This window comes from Phaethon aethereus (genome assembly GCF_964289735.1).
Source record: "Phaethon aethereus genome assembly, chromosome: W".
Lineage (NCBI taxonomy): Eukaryota > Metazoa > Chordata > Aves > Phaethontiformes > Phaethontidae > Phaethon > Phaethon aethereus.
Window position 1 is genome coordinate 26526065 of NC_138581.1, and position 16820 is coordinate 26542884.

Consider the following 16820-nt stretch of genomic DNA (forward strand, 5'->3'; position numbering starts at 1 on the left):
GAACTGGCTGGATGGCCAAGCCCAGAGAGCTGTGGTGAACGGCATTAAACCCAGCTGGCAGCCGGTCACAAGCGGTGTTCCCCAGGGCTTGGTTCTGGGGCTGGTCTTGTTCAATATCTTTATAGATGATCTGGATGAGGGAATTGAGTGCTCCCTCGGTAAGTTTGCAGATGACACCAAGTTGGGTGGGAGTATTGATCTGCTGGAGGATAGGAGGGCTCTGCAGAGGGATCTGGACAGGCTGGATCGATGGGCAGAGGTCAACTGTATGAGGTTTAATAAGCCAAGTGCCGGGTCCTGCACTTTGGTCACAACAACCCCATGCAACACTACAGGCTTGGGGAAAAGTGGCTGGAGAGCTGCCCGGCGGAAAAGGACCTGGGGGTGCTGGTTGACATTCGGCTGAAGATGAGCCAGTAGTGTGCCCAGGTGGCCAAGAAGGCCAACAGCGTCCTGGCCTGTATCAGAAATAGTGTGGCCAGCAGGAGTAGGGAAGTGATTGTGCCCCTGTACTGGGCACTGGTGAGGCCACACCTTGAATCCTGTGTTCAGTTTTGGGCCCCTCACTACAAGAAGGATGCTGAGGTGCTTGAGCATGTCCAAAGAAGGGCAACGAAGCTGGTGAGGGGGCTGGAGCACAAGTCTTATGAGGAGCGGCTGAGGGAACTGGGGCTGTTCAGTCTGGAGAAGAGGAGGCTGAGGGGAGACCTTATCGCTCTCTACAACTACCTGAAAGGGGGTTGTGGCGACGAGGGTGTTGGCCTCTTCTCCCAAGTAACCAGCGATAGGACAAGAGGAAATGGCCTCAAGTTGTGCCAGGGGAGGTTTAGATTCGATATTAGGAAAAATGTCTTTACTGAGAGAGTGGTCAAGCATTGGAACAGGCTGCCCAGGGAGGTGGTGGAGTCACCATCTCTGGAAGTATTAAAAAAACATGTGGATGTGGCGCTTCGGCACATGGTTTAGGGGAGCATGGTGGTGTTGGATTAACAGTTGGACTTGATGATCTCGAAGGTCCTTTCCGACCTTAATGATTCTGTGATTCTGTGAAAGTTGGCCCTGCCATGCTCTGGGAGAAGTCCCCATTGCCAAACCTGCTATAGCACATAGCATCTAAAAATCCTCCTAATTAACCTTGAGTTTAATCTCTGTCTGCCAAAAGGTGCCTTATGCAAGGGGTTGAACACCTGATACTGGCCAGGGAAGATGCAGCAGTGATGGCCACAAGCAACAGGACTCGAGGGTGGGAAATGGGGGTCTCCCTACCTACCTCACCCCCAGAAACAATGCTCAAACCCATCCCAGCTCCTGACCAGTTATGGGGAGGCCAAGCACTGGGTGCTGCCCCTAAGCCAGCTTCAGCCAGTCTGCACCAGTGCTGGCACCTGAGAGACAGGTGGGTGCCAGCAGCTCAGGGCAGAAGAAGAGCAGCAACCTCCAACCTAGGGCCTATCCGTGATCTACTGTGCCCTGCCCTCCATGTACCAGGCATCGTGGTCCTTCCCCAGGGCGAGCTGTTCACCAGCACCAGGGAGCTCGGGTGTGGCACGGTGCTACCACACCCTGGGCCCGGGACAGCCCCCTCGCCTCCCCTCGCACCGCCGCACCAGCAGCCCCGCCGCCACCATCGCCACCCACTACTCCGTGCGCTCCCTCTTCATCGCGCGCGCCACCGCACCACGCCACGCCCGAGGAGCACAGCGCTCCGCGCGCTGCCAAGCGTGTCCAGAAACCCGGACTCACCCTGCCACCAGCACGACCCACAATCCCTAGGGCGCCCAACCGAGCACTGCTGAGCGGAGCCTGAGAGAGAGTTCCCAAGTGAGCCCCGAGTCCTGCCGAGCAGGTCGGGAGAGCTACTGAGTAGCTGAAGGGAAGCTGGGGCCTGGGGCTGTGGCTGCAGGGGGCGTGCACTCCTGTGCGCCGAGCCGGGACCATCTATGGCACCTTTCGTGGGTGTTTGTGTGTTTGCGGTCGGGGCCGTCCCTGAGTTCCTGGGGTGGGGGCGGGGTGTAGGGCTGTTCCTCACCCCTAGCAGTATGTCCTGACCCCTCCACATCTGTGTGGGGGTGGGGGATGGATGGATGGATGGATGGATGTGTATGACCAGGGCTGTGTGCATTTCCCCTGTACACCTGGCGGGGGGATTGAACTGGGGCTATCTCTGCTCCCCCTGTGTGTATATGTGCAAGGCCAGGGCTGTCCCTGACCCCTGTACATGTCTCTGTGCTGTGTCTAGAGCTGGGGCTCTCCCTGACCTCCCCATGTGCATGTGCCTCGCCTGGCTGTTGCCATTCCCCAGCTGTTATAAGCACCCAGCCCTCTCTCCATACCCACTGTTGGTTTTCTTTTTGGCAGGCGTGCAGCAGGGCTGTCCAAGCCATGATTGAGGTGTTGGTCAAGCTGGCTGTATTCCTGGCAGGGGAGGTGCTGGAGTGTGTGATTACTTTTATCAACCTGTTATCAGCCTCGTCCACCTCCATCAGCAGGTACTGCAGCCTGTGCCAGTGGGCCCTTCTGCATGTGAAACCTTGTGGTGGCAGGGCAAGGTTCCCTCCAGAGGGAACAGCCCTCCCTCCAAGCAGCCAGGTGTAGTTATGGCTGGGTTGTGGGGCAATGGTGCCAGCTCAGCCACTGGTGACTTCCCTACCCAAGGTACTCCCTTGTTGGGATCACCCTGCAAGGGCTCGACCTTAAGGAGAAGGAGCTGTGGCATTGAGAAGCTGGTAAACAGCTGGACATCTGCACGGCTCGGCCTTGAGGAGAAGGAGCTGTGGCATTGAGAAGCTGGTAAACAGATGGACACCTGCAGGGCTCAGCCTTGAGGAGAAGGAGCTGTGGTAAACAACTAAGAGGAAGCAAAGGAGCGCGTGGACACCTGCAGGCAGCAAATCCTGACTGTGGAGAAGCGCGTGGACTGTGTGTGGTAACCAACCAGGATGTATTTTGTGGCGCGTGAAAGAGCTGTAACTGCATAAAAAGCGGACACTTGTAGCAATAAAGGTCTTTGGCCTGAATCCCCGCCAGAGTCCGTGCCCTATTACTCTACACTCCCTTAAGGGCGCTTTGCACCATCACTTTTTCAGGGATGAAACTGAGACAATTATTCTGGTTTTCTGCCCCCAAGAAAGAGATGAGAAAAAGGTATGCAGTTAGAGATGCTCTTAACTGCCCCTCAGGTGAGCCCTCAGCAACAGGGTTACTGACAGAAAATGAAGCCAAACTGGCTGTCAAAGCAAGATATCTAGTTACACCAGGGTGACAGTCTCACAGGGCAACATCCAGACGTCATTATTTTCTACATTTATAGAAGGAACTCTGTCTGGCAGTGCACTGAGATATCAGTGTGATCCCTGCCTCCAGAGCTGGCAAAGGGGCAAGCAGTGCCTAGAGGGAGGAAGAGGCAGCCTTCTGTGGCAGCATTTTCTGTGGCCCAGCCTTTGCACACTGCCTTTCCCCTTATCATTATCATGCCTGAAATAGGTGTTGAGGAAACGTGAGAAGATGGGAACTTCCTATATTGTTTCACAGGGGGTGACTCCACATCATAAGTCACCTGAAGCTTCCGTGTCCGCTGAGTGTGTGGCCTTGTCTGATTCTCCCCGGGGAGCGAAGAGTGCTTTCTCATCTTGGGTCCTTCCCGGGAAGTGTCTGTTTCCAGCTCTGTCAGGTTCAGCATCTTTTCATCGCCAGTACACGTTTCACAAGTGATTGTTTTGATGGACCCACCTCCAGTGCTTGCAGTCTCAGCACCAGCAAAGCAGTCTCTTGTACTACTGCTGTAGAGCTTCTTTTTTTATTGCCTTCCTTAACTTTCTATCTTTTCTTCCTGGTTCCTCTTCTCTGATGAATTAAACTTTCAAATTCAGCCATGGCATAAGCATCTAGCTTCCCAGAGTTTTGTCTTGTGTAGTGACAGTGCTGTTTTTCCTAGTTCTGAAACATGTGGGACTGCAAAGGTACCAGGTGGAGCAGTTTTGGAGGTTTGCAGCAGTTACAGGAGCTTCATTTGGGAACTTCAGGCATGTTTTGGTCCGTAGAAAACTGCCTCTTGGAAAAAGGAAAGTTTTTAAAATAAAAAAGCAGGTGACCAAATGATGAGACCTGGCTAAGTCATACGAGTGGCAACACCAAATAGATTGTTGGTTTGGAAACTGAAGCTGTGGGTTGCGTAAAGGCAGTAGCCAGATCAAAGTGCAGTCACTGCAACAGGCAGATAGACCTATTGGGGACTAGAAGCTTTCGGGGCTATCAAAAGCTGCGACGCAGGTGGAGGAACCGAGAGGCATGTATTTCAAGCATAGGAACAGAACTGAAGGACAATAAGTAAATGGCAGAAAGTGAATTTGATTGTGGTGTACAAGGCGTACAAGAAACAAAGCTGTTCTGCCCAAAGGCTGTGTGGAGTGCAGCGCTTATGGGCTACAGCAGGAGTTGTAGGGGGAAGTGAGAGAAGAGGGAAGTGACCTCAGCACCAGCTCAGGATCCTTCTGTGCCCTGCCAGCTGGACAAGCCAGGTCTGCCAGTAGGAAGGCACATGCAACTTTTGTTTGTGAGTCTGGTTAAAAAATGAAAACAATCCAGTGGCATATTGTTGGGCAATACTGAAAAATAAAATTCAAAATACTGCGTTTGAAGGTACAGTAATCATGCTAAGCTTATATATAATTAGTAAACATTGTCTCTTAAGTAAGAGCATTTCTCTGTTTCCATATAGCAGATACCTTATGACAGAAAACCCTTATGGAAAAGTCATCCTGGTACTTTTGAAGATACAGAATTACAATTGTAGGGTTAGAGGTAAAGGTAGAGTATCCAATGTGTGTTTGCGTGAAGGTGGCCAGCACATACTAAAGATCAAATATCGCATAATTAATCAGATGAAACAAATGCAGCATGCCTTTTTCTCTGGTTTGTCTAGATGTTTAACTGCTCTGATGTGTCACATTGAGAGATACCCATGTGCCACAAAAAAACCCCTCTGCCACCTAAAACTCTGGTGTCAGTGCTTGCTAATCAGATCATGATGTTAGAAAACACCAGAGGAATCAGATGCTGGCTAAATTAATGAGACTGCTATTGAAATAAAAATAGATAAGGGTTTTGGAAACTGAAAGGGGTCAGTAATACCACGGGAAATACCCTGTGGAACAGCTGAGGTCGTAGTGGAGTCCAAAATGCAAGACTATTTTTCATGTTGGATGCAACTAATTCTTGTGGCTGTACAGAGAGGGGGCAAAATGACACCTTCAACCTCCCCTATATCTTTCAGCAAATCCCTTGCATCGTGAGGAGAAAATAATAAATACCATGGGCAGGGAGAGTGTCAAGTTTAGTAGTGTTTCAGGTACAAGAACCTTATGCCTATGGGGTGGCCTGCAGAAGAGATGGGGAGGGCTGCCCAGAGCCTGAGTTCAACCACTGCCTAAGCAGGTGGGTGAGGGCAAGGGGCATCCCAAAGAAGCTGGCTGGCAGACAGGAGGGGAGAAACGGCAGGCACACACCAGGCCCAGGGTTCCCTGAGAGTGAGCAGAGGGTGGACACCAGGCTGGTGCTTGTGCCCTCTGTGTGGGGCCTGGGCTGCCCGGAGTCATCTTCTGTAAAAAGCACATGGCCATTGTGCTTGTTTTCTGGTGGGATCTCCCCACTTTACCAGCTGGACTGGGGGTTCAGCCCCGAACCCAGTGCTGCTGGTATAGTTGTAGACACCCCAGGAGTTTGTGATAGACACTGAGAATGGCCCGGTCTCAAGCAGGGCAGTAAATGTGGCCTTATTTTTGTCTCCTGGAGAGCTGTGGGAGGAGTGGTGCAGCCCAGAGAGGTATCTGCAGCCACGGTGCTGCCTCATCTTGGCCCAGAAGTGTCCTTCTCTGGTCTGACTTGACCAGAAGTTGATGTTCTTGAGGGGCACCATGCTGTGGGGAGGGAGCACATCTGCACCCTGCCTGCCCTGGGGAGTGTCAAGCTTCGAGGAGCTAGGTGGTGCTGTGGGCAGGGGCAGCTGGGCCCAGGTTGCAGATATTTGTTGCTTTTGAATCCACCCACTTCCCTGATGGTCATGTTATCACCAGAGATGCCTCAGAGTGCTGCTCTGCATGTCACTTCTGTCTTGGGATTTAGCTCTTCATGGCTAAAAGTCCTCTGCTAGGCCTGGCCCATACACAACAGCTGGAGCTGTCCTCTCAACAGTGCAGTCTGTGACCAGTCCCAAGCTGTGCCCTGCTGGACAGGCATGATGAGAAAGGTGACCAAGTGAGTAAGGCTTTGGACTGGATCTTGGGACGCTTGACCTCAGCGTCTTTGTTGGAGGATCTCTGTGGGGTTCAGCACAGCCCACCTCATCTCTCTCGCTGTGGACAGGGTGGCTGCTGACCTGCATTGCTTGCTGTCTTCTGCCATGCATGTACAGTGGGCTTCTCAGGGCAGGGGTGTCCCCTCGCTCCATGTCTGTGCTGTGCCCAAGGTGGTGTGGCTCAGACTGCAAAAATTGCTGCTAAACAAGAGTCCTTGGGCCACAGAGCCAGGTCTTGGGTGAAACTGCTGTCAGCGGCTGGGGTGGAAGTGGCTTCGGGTCAGCACCCCAGCTTAAGCTTGCCCTGAAGGCTTCTTTGGAAGGGGGCTTTGAGAGTGGCTTCAGTGACAGTGAAGCAAGGCTGCCTTCTTTCCAGAAAAACAGTCCTGCATGGAGCTGAGCAGCAAGAGTTGCTCTTCTCCCAATTCACATTTGCTATAATCCAGGTTTAAAGTGTAGACATGAGTGTTGCTCTTTTTTTGCTCTCAGTGAGATGCTGGCGTGGGCCAGAGCCCAGATCCACTGCCAGTTTCATGCCAGTGAGAACTGGATAGCACTCCCTCCCTCTGATGGCAGCAAGCGCGACATGCAGGCAGAGAATGAGACAATCCTCATCCCCAACAGAGGTGAGTGCTACCCCTGTTACCTTAGGTAGGGACGGTGAGAGCACAGCGAGCAGGAATCAAGCAGACTATAATGTGTGTCTGAGGACAGCACACATAGAAGTGAGCAGGAAGTTCGTGTTGCTTTCCTTGTGTAATTCCCTGGTGATGGCTGCTGCAGGACCTCATTAATAACAAGATCAAAGTGGTGCTAGCTTGGAATGAACCGTGAGGGTTGTCAGTCCAGCTGTTCTGGCAATGTCTCATGATCTGACCAGGGCATGAGATATTTCCTCCTTGACCCCTTCTCCTCCCCATTCCTCCCCGTAAGGCTAAGGCCCAGCTAGCCTGGGTGTGGTGAGTGCCCCCCTTGGCCTGGGCCCCAAGGCTGGGCAGCATTCACATGGTGGTGGTTCTCTTCCAGGAGAGCAGGGTCAGTGTATCCTGTCCACCAAAGATTCTCTTCTGTGACTTGCGACTGGATCCCGGGGAGTCAAAGTCCTGTGAGTCCTGTCTTCCCCTACTCAGAGAGCTCACCTCTGGGGAGCCCCGCACTCAAGCTGGCTTTGCAGACTTGAGTGCTGCAAGTGGGAGACCCTGGCATTCACGGAAGGCGAGGTGCCTCGGTAGGAGTGTGAGTGCTAAGGAACTGCTCCCTGCTGCATCGTCCAGAGTGTGTTCTCCACCGTATGAGGGCTGTGTGTGCCCCTCAGTCCTGCCTCTGGCCCCGTGTCCTTTTTGCCACAGGTCCACTGTGTAGCTGTGAGGCATAAGACATTTTGAAATACCTGGCTGCAGCTGAAGGAATGGATACACACACCTGCATTTCCCTGCCTTTATGTCTTCAGCCACATTGGAGTATTCTTGGGATTTAGGCTGGATTCCTCCAAAGGTCCATGTTTCCTCTTCAGGTTGTGGCTGTCCTGGAGATCAGAGAGTCTTCTGCCTGTTCTAGTTTTCCTGGCCTTTCTGCCATAAGAGTGAGCACTTCTCATCTTCTCTGGCTCAAAGCTCTCCATGTCTCCAAAGCCCTCAAACGGTGTCCTTCCAGCGGGCCCCCTTTAAGCTCTCCTTCACTACTTTCCCTTTTGCTGTTTAGAGACATTTTCATCCTTTTCACAGGGAATTTGCAGCAACTCATTTTTCTAGTTCAGGCATCTGCTTCTATCAGGGACTCCTACCTGAGTAGATAGATAGCTGTGAAAATACAAATATGTGCTGTTGTCTCTTGGTCGGTGGCTGCATGACCCAGCCTGTCAGTTCATGTCAGATCTCCTTTGTGTTCCAGCAGCCTGTGGTCCAGCAGCAGCATAACATTAGGCATTGCAGGCTGCATGTGAATGGCTTCCTCGAGTTGTCCTAGGGCACTGCTGGAAATGGGTGATGGAGACCTCTCAAGTCACAGAGCAAAGGGAGCAGAGGCAGTGCCTGTGGTGGAGGGAGCTCCTCTGGAGCATTGAGCTCTGGGGAGGAGGTGAGAGCAGAGCTGCAAGTGAGACCAAGGAGCCATGGCCTGTAACATGCTGGTTTTGAAGCAGGGACCTCCTGCCTTTCTAGGCCTGAAGGGGCCTGGCTGGAGGGAAAGATGGACAGGGCGAAACCAACCTGGCTTGGCTAGGTGGTTAGCAGGGTGGGGCAGTGCTGTCTGGAGCTATGTGTCCTAAACTGCAAAGCCTACCATCTGAGAATGTTTAGTTATTTACTTACTATTCTACAGCAGCATGCGGGTGAAAGGAGCTGGCCCTGCTGCGTCAGAGCCAAGGTCCACTGTGCTTTCTGAAAGTGGACATGCCAGGGAGGAGGAGGCAGAAATCTCAGCTGGCCTGAGGCTCACCTGGATTCTCCTGTGCTCCTCGCTGCTGGCAGGTGTGGGACTGGAGCATCCATTCCCCAGGAGCAGGGGGAAGCCCCTTTTCCTGGAGCATCTCAAGCAGGCTTGGCAGCCTCTGGGAGAACAGATCAGTGACTACAGTCCAACCTCCAGGTGGCTGGGATGGATTGAGAGGGTTTCCTTGTGCTCTGGCCTTGCAGGCAGAAGCTGTTCAGCCCCCAGCTAAGCTAGCGATAGTCTGTCCCTCGGAGTGATGTTGTATTGTGTGTGTTCACTCTGCAACTGGGTGACACTGAGCCTGCATCTACCTTGTGCTTGGATGCAGCTCCATAAGAAGGACACAAACTCTTCTATGCTTTGAGGTTCCTTGACTATATGTTAGAGCCTTTCCCCTTGGTTGTGTGATGCACACGTCCCTTGCATGTGTCATGCAGCGATGCTGCTGTGTGTGGTATTGGGCTTTTTAGCACTGAAACCCCTGTATCACAGCCCTGGCTCTGCCAGGCTGTTCACACCGATCCCGTTGGCATGTGGTGCTGCTCCTCTCACATGAGACTGCAGCTGGCACGCTTGCAGATCATTCTTGGGGGCTCCTGCCAGCTCTGTGGAGGCAGAGTTGAGGCTGTGTGGGTGTGTATCTTAATTCTTCATTTCCTGTTTTTCAGAAGTTTTGAGTTTGGAAAGGCAAAAAACCCCCAAGAAATCTTAATTCTGTTTCAGCAAAGCACTATGTTATTAAACTGTAGCCAGAGCTGACGCGTATAGCTGAGGTTGTGTGAGTCTGTCTCTTGATAAAAGGCCTTGTTTTCAGTTGCTGACCAGCTTATTCCCCAATATCTTCCCCTTGTTATGGTGCCTATACGTTGATGTTGACTTGCCTCCCATCCCTTTGACACATTGCCCAGACTGAACTCTTTAAAATTTGTCAATTTGTCACCAGAAAACATTTTCTCAAGCCCTCAAGTAATTTCTGTGGCTGTTTTTGCCTCCTCTCTGGTTTTGTAATACCTTTAAATATTTGGTAGATCACAGAGAGGGGAGGAAATGGAGGCAGCCTAGACACGGGCCGGGAGCCCAGACAGAGGGTACAGTGGGTGGGTAGAGGAAGGCATCTGTAGTGCCAGAAATGTGCTTCCTTCTGGGATCTGCACGGAAGCTGGGACTTTACGAGCCTTGACATTCCTGCACCAGGTAGCAAACTGTCTATCCTCCTCAGACAGTGGTGGTCTCTGCTCGGGTTATCCTCACTAGGCATGGAGGCCTTTGTGAGCACTCTTGTTAAGCCTGGTACAGGGAGTTACAGCAGTCTCCTGCAGCGCTCCTGAACCTTCCTTGGAAATATCCGATTTTCCTCCCTGTCAGGACAGTTCTCAGCTTTATCTGCACCCTGGTCCAGCGGGACAGCCTTGTGTTTTAAGGTGTGAGAGCCTGTGGGTGCTACGCGTTAGCACGGGCTCCTTCCAGTCCTGATTTTTTAAATAAAGTTATATTTAAAGTGTAACCCTAGCTTTTAATATAATCCTCAATGTTTAGGATGTGCCAGACATCAGGAAGGATCTGTGGTTTCACAGCAGGATGCTGCCCTTCCTCTGGCAGGGTGTATCTGCATCACGGTGGCCAAGCTAGAGAGGTGGAGACTTTCCACAGTTCACTGTTTGCACCTTTCTTATTATACAGCATGCAGTTTGGGAAAGCTGTAGAAGTGTTTGCACTGCCTCGAGAAGCATTGGGGCTTGTGTGGTGGCCAAGGGGCTTCGAGAGGGCTGAATGCAGTATAAAGCCAGGCCCTGGCATCTCAGAGTCAGAGGCTTTGTGATCTAAGTCATCAGTCTGTCAAGGGGGATATGCTACAGGTTATTGTGAAGGTCTCTTAATTGTTTCTTGGCCGTTTAGACCTGGTGCTTCAGAGAAAAACACAGGAAGAAACTAATTTTTGTTGCTGAGTTTGGGGTTTGTGTAAAGCAAATATCAAGAGGCATGAGGTATCGATTGGCACCTCTCTGCCTTCAGTATTGTTTGTGCGTAAACGGGGCAGAGCCCTGAGGAAACTGCAGCGTGTGACTGCATCATGAAAGCGGTGTGCGAAGGAAGTGTGCAGAGGCAAATTCAGGTTGAACTCGTGATGAGTAAGTTTAGCTCTTGTGTTTGTGTTCCTGGATTTTACATCTTTCACATTCTTTTGAGGCAGAGTTAGTGTGTGTGGTTGTATGTGTTGGAAGCAATGTCTGGATGACAGCACATGTGATGTGAGGTCAGGAGCAGTGCACTGGTACAGGGAAGCCAGGGATGTGCTTGGCCTGCTGTGGGAAAGAAGAGATGGCAGAAAGCACCAGGCACTGTCCCTAGCTCAGCCCCGCTGCTGTTCCTAACCATTGGTACAGGGAGTCTGCAAGCAACAGCTCCAGGAACTTCCTTTTGGCCTTGGAAAGCAAACCTTTCTGCACTTGTTGCAGATTCGTATTGTGAGACTCTGCCCATAGATGGCCCTCCCTCTTTCCGGGGACAGTCAGTGAAGTATGTGTACAAGTTGACCATCAGCTGTCAGCATGTTGACTCCTCCATCAAACTCCTATGCGTACCCTTCCGCGTCCTTGTGCTGCACGGTAAGGCCACGCACTGCCCTCCCTGCAGACACAGGCCTGGCTGCATCCTGCCCAAATGATGCTCTCACCTTCTTCCCAGGGCTCAAGGATTACCAGTTCCCACAGGATGAGGCTGTTGTGCCCTCAAACCCCTTCCTGGAGGAGGAGGAAGGCTTGAAGAAAGACTCTTGTCTGGCAGACCTGGTGACAGAACTGCTCATGGCGGCCACCTCCTGACACAGCCTGCGTAGGTCATTTCCCCTGCTTGAACCTGCTGTCCTAACCTGGGTGTGAAGCACAGCTCAGTGCTCGCTGCAAAAATCTCTTGCTGGCAAAGCAAAGCTCTGACTGGGGCTGTGGAGCAGCTCTGTCAGGATCTGCTCGGATCAGTTTCCCCATAGGCTCTCCCTGCCAGTCTCAGGCTATTCCTAATTCAGCCAGAGACCTTCTCCCCAGCGTATTTCAGCCAGTGTGTGGTTTGCTCTTGCTCATTGCAGGTGTTTCCAAAAGGAATGCTGCCTCCAGGGCCCGTCCTTCACACCCAAGCAGCAGATGTGGGGTCATTTCTTCTGGGATCTTTGATTAACCCAGAGTGCTGTATGGAGCAGAGCCTCATCTTGCTGCAACCCAGTCCCCCCCTCTTCTTGCTCCACAGACCTGTATTACATCAGCAACACCTGTGGGAAGGTGGGGACGTTCTGCATCTTTAAGACCATGTATAAGATTGGAGAGGGTATTATCAGGACCTTTAACTTCTCAGAAGGAGACATCCCGTGTCTGCAGGTCAGTGCTGGTTTCAGGGTCACTGTGGGGAGAGGCAGGGGTTTCAGGTGGGGGAGAGGGAGAAGGGATTGGGGTGGCACTGGGCTGCTGTGGGGTTTCTAGTGCGACCCAGCTGAGGTCCCCTTGGGGTATAAGGTGGGGAAGGGCTCCAGTTCTGAGCTCGTTTGGGAAATGGAGGCCGCAGGGCTTTGGGCCAGGGCTGTGTGGGTGTGTGAGAGCGAGCACCCTGCTGATTGCCCTGCAGTTCTCCGTGAGCCTGCAAAGGAGAGGAGGAGTTCCAGTGCCGGCAGGGTCAGCCCATCTCCTTCAGCACACACGCCCACCATCAGGAGTCCTGCCTGCACACGGCCCAGAGCAGCTTCAGCCTGCCCATCCTGCTCAGCTCTACCCCAGGATTTACCACCAACATTGGTTAGTGGCCACCAGGGAAGGGACCCACCCCTGCTGGTCTCTGTAGGAGGACTGCAATGTCCCCAGTTCTGCCTTTACTGCCCTGCAGGGCTGTGTTGTGTGGGAGGGAGCTGGCCTTCGTGAGTGGGCTTATTTGCGTGTCCCCTTGCCAGAACAGCCAGCGCTAAGACAGCTTCTGTCCCTGTCCCTTGTGGTGTTGGCTGCTGACCCTCCTCTTGCCCACAGTGTCCCTGAAGTGGAGGCTGCACTTCAAGTTTGTGATCTCTGGGGAGTCGGTGGGGACTTGCCTGATTTGTGGGAGCCAGTTGGGGGCCATCACCTGGACTGGGGTGGAGCAGATTGAAGTGAACACTTTCAGCTGTGACTTGCCCATCAAAGTCTTTCCCACCAACCCCATCCCGGCTTCCTATATATCTCAGTTCTCCAGCACCAACTCCATCACCATCTGAAGTGGGGAGAGTTGATAGGGGTCTGTGGTGCTGCAGGTGTGTGCTGCTGGTGGGAATGGCAGGCAGGACTGTTGCCGGTGCGCTGTGGAGTGCACACCCCAATGTCCCCCTGGGTTTGTCTGTGATGCCCAGGTAGGCACCAGGTGAGTCTGTCCTGCCTGTGGGTGGAGGAGTGCCACACTTGCTGCGGTGTCTTGTGCTGTAGACTTTGGCTGGGAGCCAGACCCTTCCTGCCTGGGTGAGGGCATGAGTCCCAGCACTTGCTGAAAGGAAATCTGCCTCACAGGGAACGGCCTGACGTGCCTTTACCCCATGAGGGGCTTCCAAGAGGGAAGGGCCCAGCCCAGGGAAAGGAGAGTGGAGCTCTTCTGGTGAAGCCCCATACCAGCCTTGGGTGAAGGCTGTGCCCCTACAAGCAGAGACCCCTCAAGCAGAGGTCTGGTGTCCAGGTGAGACATGCTGGCCACCTGGCAGCCTGCTCTCCTGCCCTGGCACACATCCTGCCTCTTGGGAAGGATGTTTCATGCACACAGCCCAGCGCCCCCGTTACCCTCAGCTGGAGGAGGCAGGTCCTGGCAGGACAGCCCTGCGATGCTGGCACATGCTGGTGTCCTGGATGTGGCCGCATGCTGTGGCAGCATGATAGTCATGATCCAAAACTGAGAAGCACCGAGTGCCTCGGCTGTTCTCTGCCTGCGCTCCTGGGTGCGAAGGCATCTTGCTGGTCTTGGGATCCTTGGGGAGCTGGAGTGAATGCATGCTGTGCATTCAGGAGCTGTGCTCAACAGCCAGCTTCCCATTTCTACCAAACTTTTTGAAAAGTTTTCCTCTTTGCATGGAAATCTAATAAATATCTGAATGTGCAAAACGGCCTTCCAAAGAGCCTTATTCCTACACCATTCCTGGTGCTGGACGCCATCACAGGCTCAAGACCTCCTATTTGTTTAATAACTTTATTGCAAGAACAGAAAAATCTACACAAGGCTGTGCACAACACAGGCATGGCACCAGCTGGGGCAGGCTGCTGGGGCGGCTGGCTCCACCCTGGCGCATGTGGATTGCTTCAGCTCCCTGAACATTAGCAGAGCACCTGGCTCCCCCCCCTGCTCCCCTGCACCTGGGATGGGGCAGCTGGCATGAGGGAGGCTGAGCTCCTGGGGACACCTTCTAGTGGTTCTCCCCACTCATCCAGCGCTCTGCTGCCTGCCCGGGGCTGGCTCTGTGTTGTGGTTTAGCCCCAGCCAGCAACCAAGCACCACCCAGCTGCTCGCTCACTCCCCCACGGGACGGGGGAGAGGATTGGAAGAGCAAAAGTAAGAAAACTCATGATCTGAGATAAAGACAGTTTAATAGGTAAAGCAAAAGCTGCACATGCAAGCAAAGCAAAACAAGGAACTCATTCACTACTCCCCATGGGCAGGCAGGTGTTCAGCCATCTCCAGGGAAGCAGGGCTCCATCACTCGTAATGGTTTCTTGGGAAGACAGAGGCCATAACTCCCAATGTCCCCTCTCCCCCCCCCTTCTTTGTCCCAATTTTATATACCGAGCATGATGTCATATGTTATGGAATATCTCTTTGGCCAGCCTGGGCCAGCTGTCCTGGCTGTGTCCCCTCCCAGCTTCCCATGCACCCCCAGCCTTCTCGCTTGACTGCTGAGCAACAACCCAAAACATCAGTACATTATCAACATTTTCTCTTCCCAAATCCAAAACATAGCCTCACACTAGCTTCTATGAAGAAGATTAACTCTATCCCAGCTGAAACCAGGACACTCTGTTGCAGTGTTGCCAAGGACTGGCCTGCAGTGCTAGGGACACCCTTTTGGCCCCAGGAGCTGTGGGAGCAGGGGCATTAGTGGTTCCAGAGGCAGGTTGAGCCCCTTGTGCTCAGGGGCAGAGAAGGAGCTGGCCTGAGTGCATGGGTCCTGCACAAAGGGCTGCAGTGCTCCCCAGAGAGTTCCCAGCAGCTGCCATGCAGGTGGACAGGGATCTCGGAGGGAGGGAGCTGCTTAGCTTGCATCAGGATGTGGGAGTACAAGACTACCACGATGCAGGCTAATTTGGTCCTGTAGCCCTTTCTTTAGTAGCTGGAGCTTTCCTGCCCACCTGGGAGGAGATCCCATAGGATCTGTGTTCCCACTGTGCACAGGGAATTTCACAGGGAGGGGACCCTGGTTTAGTTCAGGAAGCTGAAGGTGAAAGGAAAGCCATACCATAGCAGCACTAGGGTATAAATGTTAACTTGGTACCATAGTGTGTGGATAGTGGTTTCCCTCAAAGGTGGCTGCAGTGATGTCTCTGCAGGATGGGGCAGGTCTGGAGCATGTGGGAGGTGTGCTCTGGAGGAGGGAGGCTGATGCTGGAGGGGGCACGGGGCACTGACGAGCCTCTATCTGCTCAGCCCCACACCCAGCACCTTGTTGCTCAGTGGCTCAGGGGTGCCAGACAAGCCCCACTCGTGCTCTTCACACAGGGCAGGCTGGGGTTGGCCTTCTGCACCACCGAGATCTAGCAGGTCTGTGAATCATAGTGGGCCTCGCACCAGTCAGGGAAGTCGATGGGGTGTTTGGTGCTGCAGGAGAGGGCATGGCACTGTCAGCTTCCCCTGGTTTGTGCCAGGGGGCTGCTGGCGGGGCCAGGTAGCTTCCTCCACTGCCAGTCCAGCTGGTCTGGGTGTCTCTCAGGCCAGCTTGGGCAGACTGGGCCACAGCTCCTGGCATGTCTGGGCATCTCACTGTGCTGAGACACCCCTGCTGCCTGCTGTCCCTGGCTCCCCAACTCACCCTGCCACCTTCAGCACCCTGGTGGGCTCCTGCCCACCCCTGCCCCTTGTCCTCCAGGGCCTGGCACCCCACAGCCCCTCAGGACTCTGACATTTGCTTCGCTGTGTGCGCAGCTGCCAGACCCACATGACCTCCTCCCCGCTGTGGGCGCAGAGGTGCTGTGGCAGGGCAGCATTGCCAGCAGTAGCCCACCCCCAACACCCCTCGGCCCCTCACTCACGTCTCGCAGCAGCCCACGCCAAAGGGGTGCAGGCAGGTGCAGAGCAGGTAGTTGGTGCTCAGCCACGACTCCCCAAGGGAGAACTGCTTCCCCTCGTACTTGCAGAGAGCTGCAAAGGAAATGGTGGCAATGAGCACCCACGGGCCTGCATCTCTGCAGCCCTGGAAGAAGGCAGCAGAAGAAAGACGGGCAACCCTCCTCCCTTTGCTGCTAGTCCTGTGCGCTCAGCCCCAGACAGGCTCCTGCCAGGAGCTCTTCATGGCCCAGCAAGCTGTTTCTCAGCCAGAGCCCTGGGGAGCTGTTCTGTGATTTATAGGCTGCTCCTTCCACTCATCACTGGCCCACGATCGTGCTCCCGAGCTCAGCACAGTCCCTTCCATGCTTCACAGGCATGCAGCCCAGGGAAAGCTGAGGCTTCCTCTTCCCATAGGCATCTTCCCAGCTCACCTCCCTGCTTACCTTTAGACTGGAAGTAGCATTTGGCCTGGGAGCCCAGCAGCTGGAGGAGGAGGGAGAGCAGCAGGCAAAGCCTGCCCCAAGCACACCCTGTCTTCTGCGCTCGCATGGCCATGGCCGGCATTGAGCTGGGCTGCTTCACCATCCTGCCAAGGTTGCCTTGCTTCTCTATTGCCTTTGCTCCTTTCCCTTCTCTCTCTCTCTCTCTGTGTCTTTTTAATGCTCTTCCCCTGATCCCAACAAGAGATATTTATAAAATTCAGCTTTATGACCCTGGCTACCAGCTGTGCTCTGCTGGAAAAGTTGTAAAACTCATTTCCTGATTTGAAAGGCATGAAAACAAGAGGTAAGATCAAGATTTTTAACAAGCTGTGAAAAGCTGATTCATGCCCTCCAGAAATGTCTCCAGT

General features: G+C 53.5%; 1 protein-coding gene and 1 pseudogene across 2 annotated transcripts; one reads left to right on the plus strand and one right to left on the minus strand.

Annotated features, from left to right (window-relative positions):
• Positions 1 to 2193: 2193 nt before the first annotated feature.
• On the plus strand, positions 2194 to 12950 carry LOC309415068 (RAB6A-GEF complex partner protein 2-like; the record flags this gene model as incomplete). The annotated part of the gene is given in 10 exon segments (XM_082012469.1): positions 2194 to 2489; positions 6782 to 6943; positions 7333 to 7397; positions 11179 to 11328; positions 11408 to 11541; positions 11545 to 11554; positions 11963 to 12090; positions 12335 to 12354; positions 12356 to 12501; positions 12727 to 12950. Coding segments are annotated over 10 exon segments (1146 nt in total). The 5' UTR covers positions 2194 to 2382.
• Positions 12951 to 15340: 2390 nt separating this feature from the next.
• LOC309415155 (prostate-associated microseminoprotein-like) lies at positions 15341 to 16525 on the minus strand (annotated as a pseudogene). Its single transcript has 3 exons — positions 16414 to 16525; positions 15955 to 16063; positions 15341 to 15523 (listed from the first exon to the last, which is right to left on the minus strand). The product of its transcript is annotated as a prostate-associated microseminoprotein-like (transcript).
• Positions 16526 to 16820: the final 295 nt, after the last annotated feature.